At 43.0% G+C, this 21,826-nt stretch overlaps 2 protein-coding genes and 1 pseudogene across 2 annotated transcripts; 1 reads left to right on the top strand and 2 right to left on the bottom strand.

The window, feature by feature from the left end:
* Positions 1-2,499: 2,499 nt before the first annotated feature.
* On the top strand, positions 2,500-9,664 carry LOC127306346 (disease resistance protein Pik-2-like). The gene is made up of 2 exons (XM_051336958.2): positions 2,500-2,718; positions 6,748-9,664. Exons 1-2 carry the CDS (start codon positions 2,603-2,605, stop codon positions 9,530-9,532), a joined length of 2,901 nt encoding a protein of 966 aa, XP_051192918.1. The 5' UTR covers positions 2,500-2,602; the 3' UTR covers positions 9,533-9,664.
* Positions 9,665-9,875: 211 nt separating this feature from the next.
* On the bottom strand, positions 9,876-12,063 carry LOC127310098 (cellulose synthase-like protein E2; annotated as a pseudogene).
* Positions 12,064-13,068: 1,005 nt separating this feature from the next.
* On the bottom strand, positions 13,069-17,932 carry LOC127306344 (uncharacterized). Its single transcript, XM_051336957.2, has 13 exons — positions 17,498-17,932; positions 17,203-17,366; positions 17,026-17,109; positions 16,876-16,933; positions 16,403-16,456; positions 16,186-16,257; positions 15,885-15,965; positions 15,159-15,331; positions 14,224-14,326; positions 13,995-14,126; positions 13,686-13,808; positions 13,426-13,583; positions 13,069-13,344 (listed from the first exon to the last, which is right to left on the bottom strand). Exons 1-12 carry the CDS (start codon positions 17,864-17,866, stop codon positions 13,494-13,496), a joined length of 1,503 nt encoding a protein of 500 aa, XP_051192917.1. The 5' UTR covers positions 17,867-17,932; the 3' UTR covers positions 13,069-13,344; positions 13,426-13,493.
* Between the last annotated feature and the right edge of the window lie 3,894 nt (positions 17,933-21,826).

The raw sequence follows: 21,826 nt of genomic DNA, 5'->3' as shown, positions 1-21,826 counted from the left end.
CATATGAATCTCAATCATGTAAGGCAGCTCATGAGATCATTGTATTGAAGTACATAGGAGAGAGATTAACCACATAGCTACCGGTACAGCCCCGAGCCTCGATGGAGAACTACTCCCTCCTCATGGGAGACAGCAGCGTTGATGAAGATGGCGGTGGAGTCGATGGAGAAGCCTTCCGGGGGCACTTCCCCGTCCCGGCGGCGTGCCGGAACAGAGAGTCCTGTCCCCCAGATCTTGGCTTCGCGATGGCGGCGGCTCTGGAAGGTTTCTCGTACCGTCGCTTTTTTCCGTATCGAGGTTTTAGGTCGAGGGGGCTTAAATAGGCGAAGAGGCGGCGTCAGAGGGTCGAAGAGGCGGTGAGATGATAGGGCGGCGCGGCCAGGGCCTGGGCCGTGCCACCCTATCGTCTGGGGCCCACAGGGCCCCCCTTTGGCGACTCTCGGGTGTTCTGGAAGTTTCGTAGAAAAATAGGATGCTGGGCGTTGATTTCGTCCGATTCCGAGAATATTTCCTTACTAGGATTTCTGGAACCAAAAACAGCAGAAAACAGCAACTGGCCCTTCGGCATCTCGTCAATAGATTAGTTCCGGAAAACGCATAAATATGACATAAAGTATGCATAAAACATGTAGATATCATCAATAATGTGGCATGGAACATAAGAAATTATCGATACGTCGGAGACGTATCAGTATGGAAGTGTTGCCGGATTGCAGCACTGGATGATTGACTACATCAACAACGAGATCTAATCTCGTAGGCTTTGGAATCTTTGAGGGTTAGTCTCACATACATCTCGTTGCTTCGATCTTGATAGATTAGATCTTGGCTTTTCCATAGATTAGATCTTGGATTTATTCGTCTTTGCGGGAGAAATTTTTTGTTTTCCATGCAACGAACCCATCAAAATAGTTCGACGCGCGGTTGGGAAAAGTTCATGGAGACCAGCCTCGCATGTTCGTCCGCCGCCACCCTCTTCGCCGCGAGCTTCTTCTCCCTCTCCGCCCTGCCGTGAGTTTCGTTCCGCCGCCGCTCCACATCCTCCTCCCTCCTTGCGTTTGCCCAGCCCGGCGGCCTCTCTTTTGGCGCCCGCGGCTTCCTCGCCTTCGACGCGTTGTCGGCGGCATGGTGGTGGAAGGGAAGAGGAGGAGCTGCAAGTGTGGGGGAATGGCGGTAGCTCCTCCGATATTCGGCGGGGAAAATGGTTCTATGCGGCGCATTTTGGAGGAAAAACAAAATAAATGAAGAGAACTACCCTTTCTGTCGCCGACACCGTGGGCCCGCTCGATGTTTCGCGCGTTTTTGTTTCGTCCGGAGTCCCCGACCGGGCCTCGGGAAGCCGGGGATGGTCTGGGCTCTTCGGATGGATTAAATGCCAAATCCGAGGAAAAACGAGAGGCCGAGGGCGCGGCTGGGCCGAATAACATCATCCAGATGGAAAAAAAGGGCTGACGAGGCCTCGTTGGGGAGACGGATACTCTAAACGGCCGAGAATTACTAGCTAGATGGAATTTTCTAATTGTTTGCTGAGGATCTTTTCAAAGTCTTTGAGCAGTGGATTTCAGCACGATAGGACGACTTGACCAACGTCTCAAATAACGTCGCTAGGTGCAATACGGTCCTCCTCCTAGAGACGAAAATAATATCGTCTTATAAAGAACGTCTTTATGTATCAGTTTTCTTGTAGTGAGACCCTCTACTGTTAAAAAAAAACCATAATGCGTACTACTAGTACTAGCCAGGCCAGTCTTTTGTAACCAATTGACCCGGCAAATTGCAGTGGACTGACTCAAATCTCGAGTAACATGCCGTGAGCCAACAGTCGATAGTCAGGTACGTTTACCAAGTCCGCGTTCGGAAAACCGTCGAGACCTATCGTATTCATACGGTAGCCAAATGGCCGGAGAGACAATACACTTATTTGTGCCCTGTCCACAAACAAGTAAAAAAAATTGTTTATGAAAAATTAATTATTTATAATGCACTTTAAAGTGAAAAGAACTTTTGTCGTTACATGGGAATCAAGATCAATAATATTTAGCATATACTTAGGTCACTGAAGATGAGAAAATACAGTATTAAGGCTCAGTTCTTTTGGCGGCTTCTCCGAGAAGCTGCCCCCCCCCCCCCCCCCCCCAGCTTTTTGGAGAAACCGCCCCTAAAATTTAGGAAAGTTTCCGGACTAGTCTAGACTAGACCATTTTAGAAGTCTTCCTAAATTTTGGGGACGGTTTTCTCAGGAAGCTAGGAGAGGATAGCTTCTCGGAGAAGCTGACAAAAGAACTGAGCCTTAAACCATACCAGATCCCATAGGAGTGGCGCTCATGCTGATTGGTCAGTGGACCAGGTCCCATCATTTTTTTTTCACCGTGCCTCATTGAAGATGAGAAAATAAAGAGAGAAAGGATTTTGAGTGGCGCTCTATGCCGATTGGTTCGTGGACCAGGTCCCATCAAATTTTCTCTGTACTATGCCCTCACAGCCAGGGCTCAACAAATGAATCAGCTGCTACAAGTAGACCCCAGCTCCTGCCGGTGCTTGTGAGTTGCAGATAATTGTTCCATCTTGAGAAACAGAGGGAAGAGGGACCAGCCTGCCCGAGATGGCGGGGACGGCGCTAAGCATGGCGAGGTCGATGCTGGGGGTCGCCATCCACGTTGCCGCCTCCGCTGCTGCTGACGAGATGAGCTTGCTCATAGGCGTTCGGAAGGATATCTGGTATGATTTAATATTTATTTCTGGTGTGTAGTATTTGTTCCAGGCGAGAAGTCATGTAACTGATGAAATGAGAGGTCCTGTGCTCATATATGAACGTTTTTCATAAAGAAACTATATGAAAAAAATTACAATTATGGCTAACCTCTGCAACAGCATAATATAAAGAAAGTATATTATGAATGCATACTAAAAGGAAAAGGAAACAAAAAAGGCGCTAAAAGGATCATTGACACATAGCAACATGAAACAAGCACACCATGACAACACCCGAACTGCGATAAAATTCAGCGTAGAACAATGTACAAACGCCGTTGTTGCTCGTTCTAATCATCGTAGTTGGATCATGGGTTTTTACCACGGAGAATTATATTGATCTTTCTAGGGCCCAGTCTACTGAGAGTTAGCTTAGATCTCAGTAGAATAATGTCAACGTCTTTTATAGTTATCTCCGATATGTTTTCTTTTTGTTTTTCACAATCTAACTATTTTCTTATAGAAATACACAAGTTAAATTTTCTCCATGTCATATTTGGTAAAATAAGATCACGCAGCAAAAAACGGGTAACATTTTCATAATTTGAAATTTAAAAAAATTCTAGGTTGCAACCCTCCTTGCAACTGGAAAATTCTTAGTTGCAACAGAAAATCTTGGTTACAAGCATAGTTGTTACTGGATAAATTTCATTGCAAACACACTTGCAACTCGAGAAATTCTAAGTTGCAACCACGGGCGATTGAATTTTTTTTGGTTAAAAGGACACTTGCAACTGTAGAAAGTGTCGGTTGCAACCATACTTGCAGCTGAAAAAGACTAGTTACACCGATCCTTGCAACTAGAAAAAAAAATCAGATGCAACTTCACTTGCAACTGAAAAAGAATCTCAATTGCAACCACACTTGCAACTGAAAAGAAAAATTAATACTAAAGAAAACCTTAGTTGCAACATCTAGTTGCAAGTTGTAACAATAATCAATACCAATAAAACTAACATATGTGATATCTGTTATAATCGGATCGGCGACCGAACAAGTAGGCCTCGAGGTTCGCGGTTTACTGATCGGGCCACTAGTTCGTCCGGTTCAAGTGCTGATATTTAAAAGTACAAAGAATAAGACAAATTTTATAGATACCATTTATGATATAGTATAAAAATTATCCGTATCTATTTCTTGCACATAGCAACATTGGCCAAGTTGGTCAATACGTGGAGTCTCCGCGTAATATCTAACGGTTATAAAATTTACTGAACTCTAAGCTAAATCTCAAAGTACTGAGAATTAGCAAATCCGATTAGACGTAGACAACAGACGAAGCCGTATTCGCCCAACATTTTTACCCAGACGGAGGATGTACTTCTGGCCTGAATCAAAATGGTGCAAATAGTTTTTTTATTGATTTACTCACAAAAGCCTTAAAGGATATTGATCAATCCGAAGACACCTTCTTAGCAATAAGAATGGGGTCACACCTACAAACTTAATGAAGACTCGATGACAAATGATTAGGGTCATTTGCCCTGACCTCTAAGGGTGTGTTTGGTAGCCCGGCCAACCTCAGATAATCTCACCTCAGCCTAGCTCAACTAGTTATTTCTCGGTCCATCTTGGCAGTGCCCAAACCATACAAAAAAGAGCTCTCAGCCAGGCTGAGTTGAGAAGCTCAAATCAAGCTTCACAACACGCCCATGCCTGACTCATCCCGCAAAACACTGTGCGGACACGGCCGAAACCGCAGACCCCCAGGCCCCCACCTTTTCTTCTCTCATTTTCCCCAAGCTCCCGCTCCTCCCTCCCGCTCAGCCAGCCATGGAACCCCACCCCGCCACGGCTGGTCGAGGACCCCACCCCCATCTGCAGCGGTCTTCCGCGAACCCATCTTCAAGACAGGATCTACACATTGACCTTGTGAGGCCTTCCGTCGACACCACCATGACTCTAGACAGGTCTGTTAGAGTGTCCAACATCACAAGTCCGCGCAGAGACCCTGTTGCACCACGCCGCCGAGACTCTCCATCGTCGATGCGCTAGAAACAAAACCACTCCTCCACAAAATCATTCACCGGCCCCTCGAGCGATGCTCACCTTCAAGATTGATGCCCCCAGGAAGGACGACGTAGGAGCACTGCCATCATTCGATCCATACATATGGGGTTTTCCTTGGAGGGTAGCGGAAGGAGATGGTAGCTTCACCGCAATGATGTCGTCAAGAACGAACAAGACATAGGCATCACCATCTTCGTCCAAAGACCGAAACATAGGGTTTTAACTCAGATATCCCATACCAAGACTCCATCCAGCAGCTTCTACATGAGACCGACCACCCTCCTAGTCTCATCGTCAACCAAGATCACACCAGGCCCATCCCCTAATTTCGGAGGCCCGGCGGAGGTAGCACCACTTGCGCCGCTGGCTGACGGAAAACTACGCCACCATTCCGTCGGGGAGCCTTGATCGCTCCAATGAGATCTGTTCGACGAGAGAGAGTGGATTCGTGGTCGGGGACCTCTGTCGTCTAGATCCTTCACCCTGCAGATCGGGGGCCGCCATGAGCTAGCGCCCCACCGCCGCTTTCGGCCGCGCGGGCTTCACTCGACGGTGGCGCGGCGAGAGGGAAGATGGTGCCTAGAGGCGGCGTGGGGTGGATGCTGACTGCTGAGTCGCCCCAAGCGACGCGAGCGGAGTTTTTTCCCGGTGTATCACTCGTAGTCGCCCAACATGATGTGCAGTACCGTCTTCACCCCATCTATTTTGATCCTTGCACACCGCCAACACGTAGCGGTCTCTCTTAACATGAGCATGGAGAACGAGTGTGGTGTTTTGGAGGCCAAGCTACATATAGCTCTTTATTTTCAAAGACTTAAAATTTATATTTCAAAGTTTCAAAAAAAAAACTGAAACAAAATCCTATAGGTAGTCAATAATGTATGCTACAATGGTGGTGTGAAAATCTCAATGCAAACTGATTTGTATTTTAGGCTACACAAAATTGATAAAATTTGACAAATTTAATAATCTTAAAATGTGCACTATTTACTATAAAAATTATCAGAATTTTTCATTTTTATGTAGCCTAGAATATGAAGTACTCCCTCCGTTCCTAAAAAAACTTCTCGATTTTGTTCAGATACGGATGTATATAGACATATTTGAGCTATAGGTATATCCGTATCTAGAAAAGGTTGAGAAGCTTTTTTTTTTTGAAAGGATGGGAGTAGTTTGTTTTGAGATTTTGACACCATTGTAGTATACACCATTGGCTATCTCCGGAATTTTTATTTGAATTTTTTGAAAGTTTGAAATATGAATTCTGAGTGTTTGCAAATAAAGGGCTATGAATCCTTTTTTGAGTTTTCGCGTGGAGATCCTAGCCTTTGAAGTTTGAACCAACTCATATCCACCTCTCTGTAAAAAAAAAAAGAAAAAAAAAACTCATATACACCTCCTCCAAGACCAAGCTAATCGGGGCTGATTGCCGTAATCGATGTACCCTAATGTGCCAGTGGAGAAGGACGGGTCGGTCCCAAGATACGGCCAGATCATGGAACTATAGTCGCGTGCACGCATGGGATGGTCCATCGCTGTTAACATGACTTCTTCCAAATATTACAAGTTTCCTTTTACTCAGGAATGGCCATACTATGTTTTTCAGTTGTTGGTTGGCCAAATCGTTTTAAGCCAATTGATTTGCCAAATTAGCTAGGGCCGAAATTTATAATAGTGAAACGCATTGGCATATATGTTTCTCCCAGCTCGGTTCTATCATGGAATTGAGATCCAACAGTTAGATTCCTTTTCTGTTTGAACTTCGGGTCTCTTCTTATTAGGGAACGCTTGGTTCGATCTATGAATGCATTCAACATAAACAAAACACCATAATTCCATCACATTACAAAATTAAGTTCATACATGGCTAGCCCAAAAACTGTTCACGCCGGTGAGATATCCTCCAGAAAACTGCATTGTACGACCCGTAGAATAGAACCTAAGCATCGTTCTAAGTTCCTTTCAAGCCTTTGTCTTGTTTGGCAGGTTCATCAAAGATGAGCTTGAGACGATGCAGGCATTCCTCATGGTCGCTGAAGGAATTAAGGAGAAAGATATGCTACTGAAAGTGTGGGCGAAACAAGTACGGGACCTATCCTACAATATTGAAGATTGCCTTGGTGAATTCATGGTGCATGTGGCAAGTCAAAGCTTGTCTCTGCAGCTGATGAAGCTCAAAGATCGCCATCGAATTGCCATGCAAATCCGTGATCTCAAATCAAGACTTGAAGAAGTGAGCAGCAGGAACACACGCTACAACCTGATAGACAAGAACCAAATCCTCACTAGAACCATTGATGAGAGGGATTCTTGCATGGAAGATATTCGCAACCAGTCAGGTAGCAACATTGCTGAAGCTGAACTTGTGGGGTTTTTCAAGCCGAAAGAAGAGGTTATTAAGCTTATAGATGCCCATGCCAGAAATGGCCCTGCTCTGGTAGTATGCATCGTCGGCATGGGTGGTTTGGGTAAGACTACTCTTACAAGAAAGGTGTATGATAGCGTGGAAGATTTTTCATGTAGTGCTTGGATCACTGTGTCGCAGTCATTTGTCAGGATGGAGTTTCTCAAAGACATGATCAAACAACTTTTTGGCGATGAAGCATTGAAGAACCTGCTGGATGGTAAGGTGGTGCGAGAAGAGAATCTCGCTAACCACCTCAGGAAAGAGCTACTTGAGAAGAAGTACTTTGTTGTTCTTGATGACTTATGGAACATAGATGATTGGAAATGGATCAGAAGTATTGCTTTTCCTAGTAGTAACATCAAAGGTAGTCGGATTATGGTAACAACACGAGATGTTAGCTTAGCTGAGAAGTGTACTTTGGAATTTCCTAGATCAGCAATCTACCACCATGAACCCCTAGAAACTAATGATGCCATAATTTTGCTACTACAGAAGACCAGGAAAAGTGAGGAAGACATGAAAAATGATGATAACATGAGGAATATTGTTACTAAGATAGTAAAAAAGTCTGGACGATTACCTCTAGCTATCCTCACAATAGGAGGCATTCTTGCAACCAGAGTGGTTAGTGAGTGGAAAAGTATTTATAATCAACTTCCCTCAGAGCTAGAAACCAACGGAAGCCTTGAAGCAATGAGGAGGATGGTTACCCTGAGTTACAACAACTTGCCTTCTCATCTTAAGTCATGTTTTTTGTACTTAAGCATATTCCCTGACGATTTTGAAATTAAGTGGAGGCGGCTGGTAGACAGATGGATCTCAGAGGGTTTTGTTATTGCGAAGGCCGGGGTGAGTGTTGTGGATGTTGGGAGAAGTTACCTTAATGACCTAATCAAGCGAAGCATGATTCAGCCATCAAGTTGGGATGTAGAAGGAAATGTGAAAAGCTGTCGAGTTCATGATATCGTTCGTGATGTCATGGTCTCAATTGCTAGAGATGAAAAGTTTGCATGCTCAACATGGGATAATCCAACCAGCATACCAGGGGATAACTTCCGTCATGTAGCATATCAAGGCTTTTGGTGCCCAGATAAATGTTTGGATTGGAATCATGTCCGGTCTTTAACTGTGTTTGGTAAGAGGCCCATGAAGCCGGCACCTTCAGTTTGTTCACCTGACTTCAGGATGCTTAGAACCTTGGATTTGCATGATGCCCAGTTTGAAATCACACAAGAAGACATCAACACTATAGGGTCATTGCGTCATTTGAAATATGTCAATCTACGATCGCATCGAGGTTCGCATGTTTACAAGCTCCCGAGATCCATAGAGAAACTACAAGGCTTGCAGACTTTGGACATAAGAGGCAGTTATGTCACATCACTACCAGCTGAGATCACTAAACTGCACAGCCTTCGTAGCCTCCGATGCAGAAAATCAGAGGCAACAGACTCGTACCAAAATTTACACACACATTACCCTATGATGTGCTGCATCTCCATGTTCCATATGCCTGTTCTGTTCACCCATTTAGTTAGTCCTACTGATAAGAGTTCGGACATGATGATGGAGTTTCACATGGCTTGGACTGGCCGTTTGCCTAACTATGATGGTGTGAGGGTGCCCAGGGGGATCGGCAACCTAAAAGAGTTAGATATACTAGAGCTTGTGGACATTGAGCGAACTAGTAGAAAAGCTGTTAAAGAGCTTGGACAGCTTATAAAGCTAAGAAAGTTAAGTGTCAAACTAGGGAAGAGCATGCAAAAGAACAAGATACTTAGTGCATCCATTCAGAAGCTCACTTCCCTCCGCTCTCTTAGTCTGGATGCTAGATTGCGGACAAGCGGTCTCAAGTGTTTGCATTCTATTTCCTCCCCTCCTCCTCTCCTGAGCACACTGCATTTGCAGGGAGATATTGAGGAGATGCCTGACTGGGTCGGAAATCTGGTACATTTGGTGAAGTTTAAGTTACGATTGGGAAATCCGAGGGAACCAGATACACGCATGAACATACTGGTTTTCAGAGCTGAAACATTCATAAATCTCAGGGTACTTGGTCTTGCCGGCTGGTGGCGTCCAGTGAGAGAGTTGATATTTGAGGAGGGCACTGCGCCTCACATGGAAAGGATAAAAATAAGTCGGTTGGCGTTTGGATCAGGGATTACTGGTATCACACACCTCCCAAAACTCAAGGAGATTTCACTTGGTTGGGGAGGTAGGGTGGCGAAGCTTGGTGTGCTGCAACAGGAAGTGGACGTACACCCCAGCCATCCTGTTCTGCAACTCGAGCGTCACTGGAGAGAGCATGACCTGGGTGACGTCGTGCAAGAATCCAGTACTTTAGCACGAGCAGAGCAAACATGAGCTGCAGTTGTTTACTTGGTTGTCCCAAACTATACTTCATTGTAATCACAAGGTCGTTAGTTTTACCTATCCCGTTCCAGTTGGTTACTTGGTTGGTTTTTTATATATTTGTGCTCTTGTGCTTCAGTTTTCGTTTGAGATTTTATTTCCTGATAACCCACTCTGTAGCGCAGAAAACCGTACTGCTCATCAACATGTGAATATGCGATCTGTATAATAGTACACACATATCTAACTCCTTTCTGCAATTCAGAAACACAAACTCATCAACATGTGAATATGCGATCTGTATAATAGTACACACATAATAGGAAGAACATCATTCAGGCTTTGACAAGGCATTTTATATACGTTCATTAAAGCATGTAGATCAACAAAATGTTCATATTCATATTTGTAGAAAGAGATAAAGAGACCTCAATGCCCCACAGGGTGTCATGCTCATACGTGCATGTCACAAGTGACTTGGACATTTCTTCCAGCTCATCAGCATTTTGTTCTGTTCCCACCCCTCTAGCCCAATCTTCCTTGTAATCTTTATTATATATTTGTCCACATAGGGTCTCTCTTCGATGGAAGCATCCAGTGCCATAGTAACACATTCCCCCCCATCCATCCAAGCAAGGGTGATCCAACTGAACATTAATTCAATGAAATAACAAACAGCATTAGTCTCAATTGATGCATTCTACAGCTTGGAACATTGGTCTGTCCTCCACTGAAATTTTAAGAGGTGCAATATCATCTTTCTATTGACCTCATTGACAACGTTGATGGGATTGCCGTAGATGTCATTGTTCACCACATTGTCAAAGTTCTGAGGGTACCAATATCTTGACCTTGCTCTTCATCTAGGAAGAAGCACAATGCATCTCTGATGGACTCCGAATTGTTAGAGTACATATCACAATCAACATTCATAATGACTGGGCTGTTGCTTATGACCGAAGATACCCTTATCTGCACAAATGAATTTATTCGGGATTTATTGAAACACAATGCAACTTTATTCTAAACGTCAACTCTTGAAAAACATTGGCTATACCAGACAGAGAACAAATGACCTACCAAAGCATTTAACGACCCAGCTTTGAAGTTATGTTTTTCCTGAGGTCGCTTCTCGCGTGCCATATACACAAGTGTTGGCAGTACATTTCCATCCACATCAACTGCCTTCCGTTCATTTCTATCAAGTAGAATCTAGCAATGGTGAACAATTTGATCAGATGGGATCGCCAAAATTATGCAGACAAGAGAGGTAAATTTCATCATTACATTACAGTTCCTGTGAAGATAGATTTTTTACTGGATCAATATCAACCATGTCAGGCTTGTCTTGCATCAGGCTGAATGTGAATTCAGCCAAACAAGTATTTGTGCTTTTATTTTCACGTTCTGAATTCCCCAATCAATTGGGCAGTTGGATAATAAGAAGATAAACTACAGTTGTATTTTACACAAATATGATGCTTAGTGCTTAAAGAATAGTAAATATTCCAGTGTACACTGATTAATTTGCACTTCTATAGTCAGGAGACACTACAATAAGCAGTGTATATATTTTTCCTTTTCTCTCCGAATTGTAGCTTCCCAGAACGAATATGGAACCCCCTTTTAGAATCGTTAATAATGGTGAAATAGATTGCCTAGAATTGTTCGCCATAGGTACTTGATAAATATACAAGCATTTTTTTTTTTCCACAACACTTCAATTTAGCAACATTCTTATATGTCAGTTATAACCAGTTCACCTCTGTATTTGCTACACAAGTTGCCTTTCAGACTTCTCATGGTTATCATATTATTTAAAATTTTGCAACCAATTGCTATGTACTTCACCTAGTAGTCGGAATCCGAAAAAACTACGGATTTTTACCTGGACAATTGAAGGGTGATCTTCAGAACTTATCGTCTCATTCCATTCAGAGAAGCCTATGCGATTGGACTCTGGAACCTCGGGAATCTTGCCTGAATGTACTACTGAGTTCACATGATCTGTCAGATCTTTGTACATCTCCTGTAATTCATAAAAGATAAAAAACTAATGAGAAAATTATGGGTTGATTTCACAGCCTTACGGAAGGCCAGCAGGCGCCCTCGCCAATGTATATTTTATCAGGATGTAGGACAACAGCGTTTCTTTTGAGATAAGCACATTGCATCAGAACACACGCAAAACAAGTTTGTACTCTACCTTCATGCGAAGCGATTCTTGAGGGCTACAAGCATCATGAGGGGTAGCTGCTTCGGCAAAGTAGGCAGCTGGTGACCTGGGTTCCACCTTGTAATTTTTGCAAAATGGAATCCAGTGCTTTGCAAATTCAGATGCCTCATAAAGAGCATAGAACGTTACAGCGGAACCAGCATCATCAGATAAATATACGTTTAGCTTCTGGTGGGTAGTCATAAGCCATAACAGATAGAACAGTGGAGATGACAAGCATCGGTGGCTCAAGAGCTGGGTCCGCTGTACACACAAATATGTCCACACCGGGAAGCTCGTCCTCGCCATAGCTGTTTGTAGCCAGTATTTTAGCAAGTCATTCACCAGTGAAATAGATAATAGAGTCAAACTAATTTTGTTCATGCGATGTTGTTATGCAGATATCAGCTATCTGAACTATGTAATCAGCCATGAATGTACAGTATTACAATATCCATGGAGGTCCTGGATGGAGCATTACGGTGTCAGAGTTGGTAGTAGTCATAACTCCCAGCTGAAATACATCTATATGACGAATCATATTCTAGCATGGGTAATTTTGTTAACAGGCATGATGTTCTATGTAATGAATCATATTCTAGCATGGGTGCTATGGTTTATTCGTATCCACAACTCTGTTACTTCAGGCCAACTGAAAAGAATCAGTAATCTGGTGGTGTCACATGCCAAGTAGGCAAGTATCTTTCGTAATAGCAGAAATCTACAAACAGTTATCCACGAATATTGTTTATTTCTTCATAAGATAATTCTCAAATTGCCTAATATATCTGGGTGCAAAATATAATGTGACAGATCAGTGTTCACTTCTCGACCGCATCTAGATTGCAACAGAAAAATGAATAAGCCCCATGCATATTTTGATACTAACTTTGACACAAAAATGTGAGCAACAATATCTCAATAATATAAAAACACTTTTTAGTGATATCAATAATATATCTAACATTCTTAATACATGGCTTAGTTTTCGGTCAAAGACAAATCTTTTAAAACTTGTACGCCTTGTGGAGAGGTTATATACTTTGGTGATGATGATGTGTTCTGATAAATTGCTCGATTTTTAATTGGCACCAAGCAAATTGATGTCTGTAGTGTTTCTAAGCAGTTGGCGTGTATGAACAAAATAGCAATGTCCCGCGCACCATAATGTCCACTACCATCATTCATGCTCTTACCGCTACCGAGAAGCACGAACATTGTGCATGGTGGTAGAGTACAGGTAAGCATATAGATGTTGCAGGTTCTGCAGCTCTTCGAAGAAAAGACATGCTCTGTGTGCGAGGGGAAAGATACGACTAAAATGCTCGGCCGCTCGGGTCACACCCTAATCGTATAGAAGAAATGTGTGTAGTACATAGTCGCCTTATAGACAAATCGAGATGCTCAAGAAGAACACATGTGTGGCAGCACGCTAGATTACATGCATGTATCCAAAGCTCTGGGCTAACTCGCAACAGATTGTATGGAAGGCTTTTCCAGTCTTCAGGTTGCAGCTCTCGTGAAGATTTTAGCCTTATATACTGATATAGCAATATGCCTTTGGCAGGCAAACACCTCGGCTCACCAACAACAGGAGGTGGAACTGGAACTGCAGCAAGCGATGTCCAGTGAGAAAATACAACATTCAACGACCAAGGTGGTTGAAAACGAGGACAGATTAAGAACTTACCAAGTCACTAGAGAAACCAAGCATTGCTCTCTAAAGCATTCAGGGAACAGAACATATAGTCCATCAGTTTACTTGAAGAGATTTCTGAGCCCGTTGAATAGTGACAGAGCTTTAAGCTCACCGCCGGCCCTCATGTCCCTCAATCTCCTACGCAGTATCTGCATCAGATCAAAGGGAGGAAATGTGAGACACTGAGACGCCAAAGAATAACCACGTGAGGTGCAGAGAAAATCGAGCAGCTGCAAGCTCTGCCGACTTACATATTGTGAACGATACAGGATCCTCCGTTCACTGATGCACAGATCTCTTGCTAGCTGTTTCAGTAGCAAGGTCCTGGTGGCTTGCTTTGAATTGATGGAAACTTCTGCAGAACCCTTGGCGCCCTGAAACATTATTGGTTGACTTAAACTGTCATTTTCAACGGAAGAAGCATCGGTATCAAATGATCATGATTTGCATATCCTGATAAAGCATTCATTACAAAACTAGCATGAATGGCGCGGTCTTTAAATCATATGAGAAACGCACTGGTGAGTTCTGTGCAAGATATGCCATGGGGAAAATCTCACCTCTAAATATTTAGTATACTTTTTTATACTCGATTCACAGCAGTCCAAGATAAACTGAAGAGCATCCTCGTCCAGCTCAGGGTACTGAACTGCAGGTTTGGACGAACCTTTGTTGGATGCGGCAACAGCCATCTGCAGGGATAGGTGACATAAGCACGCTATGTTGACCACCTTTGTTCTAGCTCTATCTACAAAGTTCGACAGGTTGGTGCAAAATAACAGCACTAACCTCATCAAAGCGTTGAATCATTTCAGGAGGGCTGACCACGAGGAAGGCATAAGCCATCAGCTCAACCGGCCAACCTGTGACTCTCAAGGGAAAACTTTCGGACCTGATAATGGTGATCAGATCCTCTTTAGTCAATACCAAATATATAGTAATTCTGATAGTTATAGAAATATGCAAAACAAGGTAAATAAAATGGAAACATTGTTGCACATAATACTGAACTGGTGGTATTTTCCCAGAGAACATACAGCTTAAAGGCCCTCTCAAAGATAAACAGGTGAAACTGACAATGAACAAGAATTGGAATTGGTTGTCATGGGATTCATGTCATCATTTAGGTTCCATTTGAAAAAAGGCTATGTAATACTTTAGCAGTTTCTTGGTTCCAGCCAACATTTCTTTGGCCTTTTGGCACAAAATCTATAATAAATACAATGACTATATGCATCCAACGATGCAGACACTAGGAGAGTTTTCTCTTCCATTATCCGAAACAGTAAACCATGTCAGGATATATGACTGGATGTACAACTACAAGATAATTTTTTCGAAACAAGATCAGGGACTTAAGATAATGGAACACCGAACCAACACAGATGCAAACACCAAAACCCGCAAGGAATCAACACCACCACACTAGATATAGCACCTCAAACCTTTTTTCGGTGAAAAGTGATAAAAAAGATTTTCTTCTTAATAAAATGCATTACAAACCCGATAACAAATAAAATGCTATTTATTATCTTTATTCGTGATGTGGTGCCAAGAAATAACCCAGACTAATAAATTCTATTTTTAGTGCTGGCAATAAGAATGCAACAGTAAGAAAACTTCTCTAGCCTTGACAAAAAAAAACATAACAAATTCCACATAGAAACAAGGTAATTTTTTGTCTCACTCTACAAGTAACAGAACATAAGAATGAGAGCACTTACTCTGACAAACCATGCCTCTTTAGTGCTTGTAATTTCTCTTTGTAGCACTCATCAGACTTATTAAGAGACACCAAGAACTCAACTGAATCATTTGGGTTTGTTCCCTCTTTTGGGACAAAACCGTATGAAAGCAATAGCTCGCCACTGGATTTCTTACCATAGGATATAAACACCTGAAGAGTTTAAATATAAATTTAGAAGTTAAGGGATACCAATTTCTCATAAAAAAACAAAGCTAAATAATATATTGCATGGAAGAAGACTAATTGGCCCCAGGAGTAGCACGTAAAGAAAATGATTAGGCCACGATACACATCTCATCTAACTACACTTCCAAACAAAAGATGTATAGCGTCCCATTTGAAATCAAGTTATTATTATGTATGTAAAACACAAAATGGATAAAGTGTATGGATGCGGAGCTCTAGTGGACAGAGCCTGTACAGGATTTGAGATGCTGCAATACTTCAAATACCAGTTTCTTGCTACAATAAAGGGTGCCCAACATGCTAGATGAAGTTAGATTTCAACTAAATTACCAGTTCTATAACACCAGAAGAATATGCAACATGACATTCTGAAACCTAGCATTGGTACAGATCTTAATCACCCTTAATCTCATGGACATCACAATTACGGCTGGAAGAAAATGACTAATGGCCTCTAGATAATTAATCCAGTATGGAGAAAACATATACAAGGGTTAAGCACAAATAAAAATGTTACCTGCTCACCTGGTTGATATGAACGGTCAGTAGTGAAGACTATTCCTTGTGATGACTTATCATAATCCAAGAATGCATCTACCTGGAAATATGATTTTGCTAAGAAAAATGAATAACATTTGCACTTCAGGAAGACTTAGGAAATGATGGAAAACTGGGAAAACTGAGGGACATGTGGTACTTAAGGAATTCGGTCTAATATCGATAAAGATTCTTTGTAATGTGAACTGTGGGACTTGCACTGCTAGTAGAATTGTATACAATACATTGATGAGAATTTTGTAAAATACAGAATGCAATACCTCAGGGCTGTGGTTAAGCATATCTGCCCAAGGAACTAGTGCAACTCTTCCATCCATTGATTCTAAACGAACCTGCAAAATAGCCCAATCCAGAGTGCACATTCACATAAGCGGAAAATGACACAGCAAGCAAAAGCATTCATATGTGTAAGTAGATGAGCAAATGAAGTAAAGCAAGGTTCGCAGCGTATAGAGTAGCTTTATAAAACTCTCTTACCAGACGTGAGAAAAGAATGCCGAAGGACCATCTAAAAGTCTCCATGTTATACACCTAAAATAAGAAAGTAGCAGCACCAAAATCAGAATCAGTTAATGATAATAATTCGCTTATTTGGTGTCATCGGACCATATAGTTATTACAGTGACGCTTTTGCTGCTCTGTTATAATAGTGGAAGTTAAGCACTTAAATACCATCAACATTATTTCATCATATCTTATCCAGAATGCTTAACCAATCTAATTTATGCAATGTGTATAGAATAAGGTTGAACAGATCAATGGAAAAAAGGTTGAACAGTGTCGTGACGAACTGCTGAGAAAATTGGTTGGTGGCAGTGTCTTTTTTGTTTAACTTAAAATAAAATGGAACCCAGGTGAAATGCCCAATGTCTCTAACAAGAATAGTCGTCCAAACCCCCTCTTGTCCTCATCAGTTTGAAATTTGAACTAGCAACATTTGTGAATCATACCTCCTCGGGGAACAAATCTGGATATTTAGAAAATATTCGATCTCGAAGGTCATTGTATCTGTCAAAATCACAAGGAATAATTTCAGTGAGTGCACCAACATCAAAGGAAACTCCGTATGATAAATTACAAGAACAGATAGACAAACTTACGTCCCAATCACATCACCGATCCTTGAAATTGCCCGCTCTCTGATCGGACAAGCCACAAGGTATGCATCTATCTCTGTACGAGTCCTACAATGACAAACAAAGGCTGTACAAGATTGAGAATGTTATCTCAATAACCACTCATCTTATCGTGCCAAAACAGTATCCTTCGGGCCATACCAGTACAGAAGCGAGTAAGGCTGCCTGGGCAATGCGTCGATGTAGCTGCTCCACCTCGACGAACCCTCCAGACTGGCTTCGCTTATAAGGTAGGTCGCGAGAAGTGGCCAGTCTGGCACCGAGTACCTCTTCATCACCTCCCCCACCTCGCGGTTCGTCCATTCCTACGCACAAGCACAGGAAACACACTAATTGTGAAAATTGACACGACACTGCGAGAAATATCACAACTGAATCTAAATGATATTGATGGGGTGGTGAGCTGCTGAAGGAGAGTCTAGGATTTTTTTTTTACCGAATCGGCAGTGATGACGAGGGACGGGGGCACGAAGAGCAGCTTCTCTCCATTGCGGACGTTCTTGAGGGCAACGAGGCCGCGCTCGCCGATGTCCACCTTCTCGAGGGCCAGGCGCTGCTCGGGGAGTCCAGAAGCGGTGAGCCACCGCTCCAGCGATGCCGCGCTCTCCAGGGACTCGATCTCGCAACCCCATGGGACACCCGCCTCGGCCTCGCGTTGCGCCGGAGCTGACGTGGACGCCGCAGTGGCGCGGATGGTGAAGCGGGGGCTGAGAGGATAAGCACGGATCCGGCGGGGTGCGCGCTGGTGCGACGGCGGCCGGAATTGTGGGTGGAGGGTGGTGGCGGTGGTGGTGGTAGAGGCCATGGCGAAGCCGCGACAGTGGCGCGGTTGTGTGCGGGTGCGGGGAGCTTATCCGCTCCTTCCCGGCGGGTTTGGGGTTTTATCGGTTGCATGTATGGTTCATTTTAGACGTTTAAAATATCAAAAAAAAAAATTTGTCATCTTCACATCCTACTACATGCAAACAAACTCAATTCAACAAAATCTAACTTTTTATGTGGCATGTGTAAAAATATAAAAAAAAACGGTGCTACACTGACGCTTTTCACGATACGTTTATTTTCTTTTTCACGGGGTACAAAAATGTCGGATTCCACAAAAAAAATTACATGTACACAGTACACATAAATATTTGTTGATGACACTCGAGATGTCTTCGTGCATGTACACCTGAGAACCACGTCCTAGAGCTTAAGTCTTCGCATTGAACCTTGAATCAATCTGGATCTTTTGACCTGCAACACATGTTGAAAATATCCACCATTACAAGGGAGCAACGATAGAACGCTTTCGTGCCCTCCACAGTGCCACCGGCGAGATCGCCATCGACGAGGTGGATGAGAAGATGGGGGAAACCTTATTCTTATTCCGCACAACACCACCATAGGCCCATAGCCACCATAATATTGATGCTAATTGACCAAACTCCAACTTTACGGACCTAACTACATGTGAGCATAGGACCACGAGGTCCCACCTCCTCCCGCAAAGCAAAGGAGGTAGTGAATCATCGACTATTAGATGGAGAGAGGATATGGGTGGCGGCTAGGGTTTCTTCTCTTTCTTTGGTGACGCCCTTTTTCTATTTGTTGTTTCACATGTACCTATGTGGGGCTCTATTCATGCTCAAATGGTAGCATCCTCACAATAGCCTCCAGAATGAGGAAAATGCACCATTGGTCTCAAAACTTGTCTGAGATAAGTACTTTGGTCACTGAACATGTGCAATGTAGTCTATTGGTCAAGTAACTTCGTTTTAACGATAAAGCACTGTGATGGCAAAGATAAGTAGAGTGACATGGCGTTGCTTATATGAATGATATCAATGACGAGACAAACATAGAACTTGCATCTCGTATATCTATCATGTTACCAATATGTCTATTTTGTTTTTGTGCCACCATGTTTTTCAGAGAGTGGTCAAACGAACCCATGATCGAGAGGGAGGAGAGGGCTCACCACGGCGTGGATCCCTTCGAAGCAAGCTTGGTTCCTTGGTGGCCACAATGGTTGCATGCCTCGCTTAGACAATCTAGGGGAGGAAAGGGATAGCATCTCCATGGCTCTCTCTGAACCATCATCAACCATGTACGGGCCGCTTTCCCTTAATGCCCTTGAGGGCATGATGTGGCTGGTCATGGGAGCTTGTAACCCTGGGCTTTCCCTTTTTAAGATGGTTTGTCCAATTTTATCAACCCAGCTTGTTGGCCACGCTTCTAACTAGGTTGGTCTAATTTAAATTGTTAACATATGAGACGATATGATGGTGAGCTATGGGCTAGTTAGACGGCGTGAACGGTTTTTCACCAGTTTCCAACGCTAGTTTGTGTACATATCCATTGAGCCATGCATGTCGGGCCCCTGCGTTCATCAGCTATAAACCTTAAATAAATGAGTGTTCATGGTGAAGAAAGTTTAGTTTCAGTGCCCCCTCTGGGTCAGCAGGGCCCATTCGCAACACATACAATATGTGCAGTTGTGCGGCTACATACATGCATAGCCATGGCATGCACTAAAGTTAGGCAACCTTGGGAGTTGCCTGCTTCATTCTTATTGATGATGGTTTGGTCGGATTGCTCATGGGAGGGCACATGCGTATTCATGGGCATGATAGTGAATACCCAAATTTTTAACAAACTTTTCAAATTATACGAAACATCCAACAACTCTTGTTTACTTTGTGTAAAAACCTATCCTTTTAGCACACAACAATTTGGAGACTTAGTTGGTTAGAGCAAGTTATTGCTCACCCCGTAGGGCATGTGATCGAACACCACGTCTCTCACTTTTTTTAACAGTATTTTGGTAAAGTTTATGTTTGAATACCCATTGAAAAAAAGATGTGCCCGCCCGTGGGTTTGTAGGTCACCCTCATCAAAGTAGCTCAACAACCTTATATTGTAGTTTGGACGGTTTACTATGGCGACCCCAGCGGAAACCTCCAGTCCAATGCGGTGTAGATTGAGCTGACGGTTTGGCCAGTTTGAGAGCAAATTGCGCCCAGATTTAGGGGGTTGGGTCATCCTTTTGCCATAAGGCACATGTGCAAACCGGAGAATGAAGATGAAGATATTCTTGAATCCTTATTTGAAATTGTGTCTTGATCCATAGAGTGTTCGGTTTCCTCTACATTGTTAGTCAACAACCAACTAGAGGGAATAGAAGCATTTTGATTATGGGAACAAGACAAGGTACTCATATCATCATGAGATCTATGTAAGCAATTTACACATGATATGCAAGGACTATCAACACAAGCATGTAGATTATTTTCAATGCTAGATGTGTTTAAGTCCAAAGAGGAAGCATTGCAATGGGATAGAGATGAAGAATCATCACTACTGAGCACAATATCAACATTGCAATTTTCCTCACCACTCACCATATCATTACCTCGTGTCTTGCTACACGTTGGTGAAGTGGAAGAAGATGATAACTCATCACGGCCGGAGGTGGAAGCAACTTGGAGCTCTTCATGATGTGAAGGGGAAGAGAGCTCCTCAGAGTCACCACCGACCAAGTGAGAAGTGGATCCACCAATCATTTCCTTAAGCTTGATCCACATCTCATGAGACGATTTTCGCTTTATATATATCAAGAACCTATGAAAATCTGGTCTCAAGGAGAATACATGCTCATTAGATACTTGAGCTTCAAGATGTAAGTTTTTCTCATCCTCTAAAGATAGATTTTTAGAATCCATCGGAGGAGAAAAACCTACATCTAGAAATTGCTCTATATTTGGACACCAAGGTCCGAAGGTTATAAAGCAAGCAATTTCTCCATAAAAGATAATTTGTGCCATCAAAGATAATTGTGTCATTGTGCATTATATTATTAGCCGACATCTTTACTCTCAAGGCGGTGAAGCCTTAAACAAGGAGATACCTTGCTCTGATACCAATTGAAAGATCGAGATGTCGCCTATAGGGGGTGAATGGGCAATTAAAAACTCTTGCGGATTTGTCTTGTAAGAATGCGGAATTACACTAACGTTTAGTTTACAAGCACAAACCCTTAATATGCTAAGCTCAACTAAGTGTGACAATAGCAACTAGAGCTAAGCAAGATAGGCACAAGATATATGTAGCACAAGTGATAGCAAGATATATGTACTTCAAGCACGATGGCTATCACAAGGAAAGAAAGCTCGGGTATAGAAATAACCGAGGCACGCGGAGACGAGGATGTATTCCCGTGTTCCCTTCCTTTGCAAGAAGGTACGTCACGTTTGGAGGAGTGGAGGTCCACGAAGGATTCCCCGCGCCACGAAGGCTCACCCTATTCTCTGAACCACACCCACGAAGGATAATGGCCCTTTCCTTATGGTTAGCTTTTCCTCCACTCCGGAGATGGCAAGCTCCACAACCACTTCACAAGCTCCACGAAGGAGAAGCCCGGGCCTCTTCACAATCTTCTTGAAGAGATCACCGGAGCACCAACCACCAAGCCAACTAGGAGGTCTCCCTCCAAGAGTAACAAGCTCACGGTCTCTCACTCGAACTAATCGTGGTGGAGAGCTCAACACTATGCAATGATGCAAAGCAAGAACACTAGAGGTGTTCAAGTCCTTCACACTCAAATCCCACCCAAACAACAAATGCTAGGATGAGATTGGAGAGGAAGAACAATGGGGAAAGTCAACAAAAGACTCCAAGATCTAGATCCAAAGGGTTCCCCTCACTTAGAGGAGAAATTGATTGGTGGGGATTGTAGATCTAGATCTCCTCTCTCAAATCCTCAAGAATGGGCAAGAATCATGGG

The sequence above is a fragment of the Lolium perenne genome, chromosome 6 (genome assembly GCF_019359855.2).
Source record: "Lolium perenne isolate Kyuss_39 chromosome 6, Kyuss_2.0, whole genome shotgun sequence".
Lineage (NCBI taxonomy): Eukaryota > Viridiplantae > Streptophyta > Magnoliopsida > Poales > Poaceae > Lolium > Lolium perenne.
This window is presented reverse-complemented; position numbering and strand designations above follow the sequence as displayed.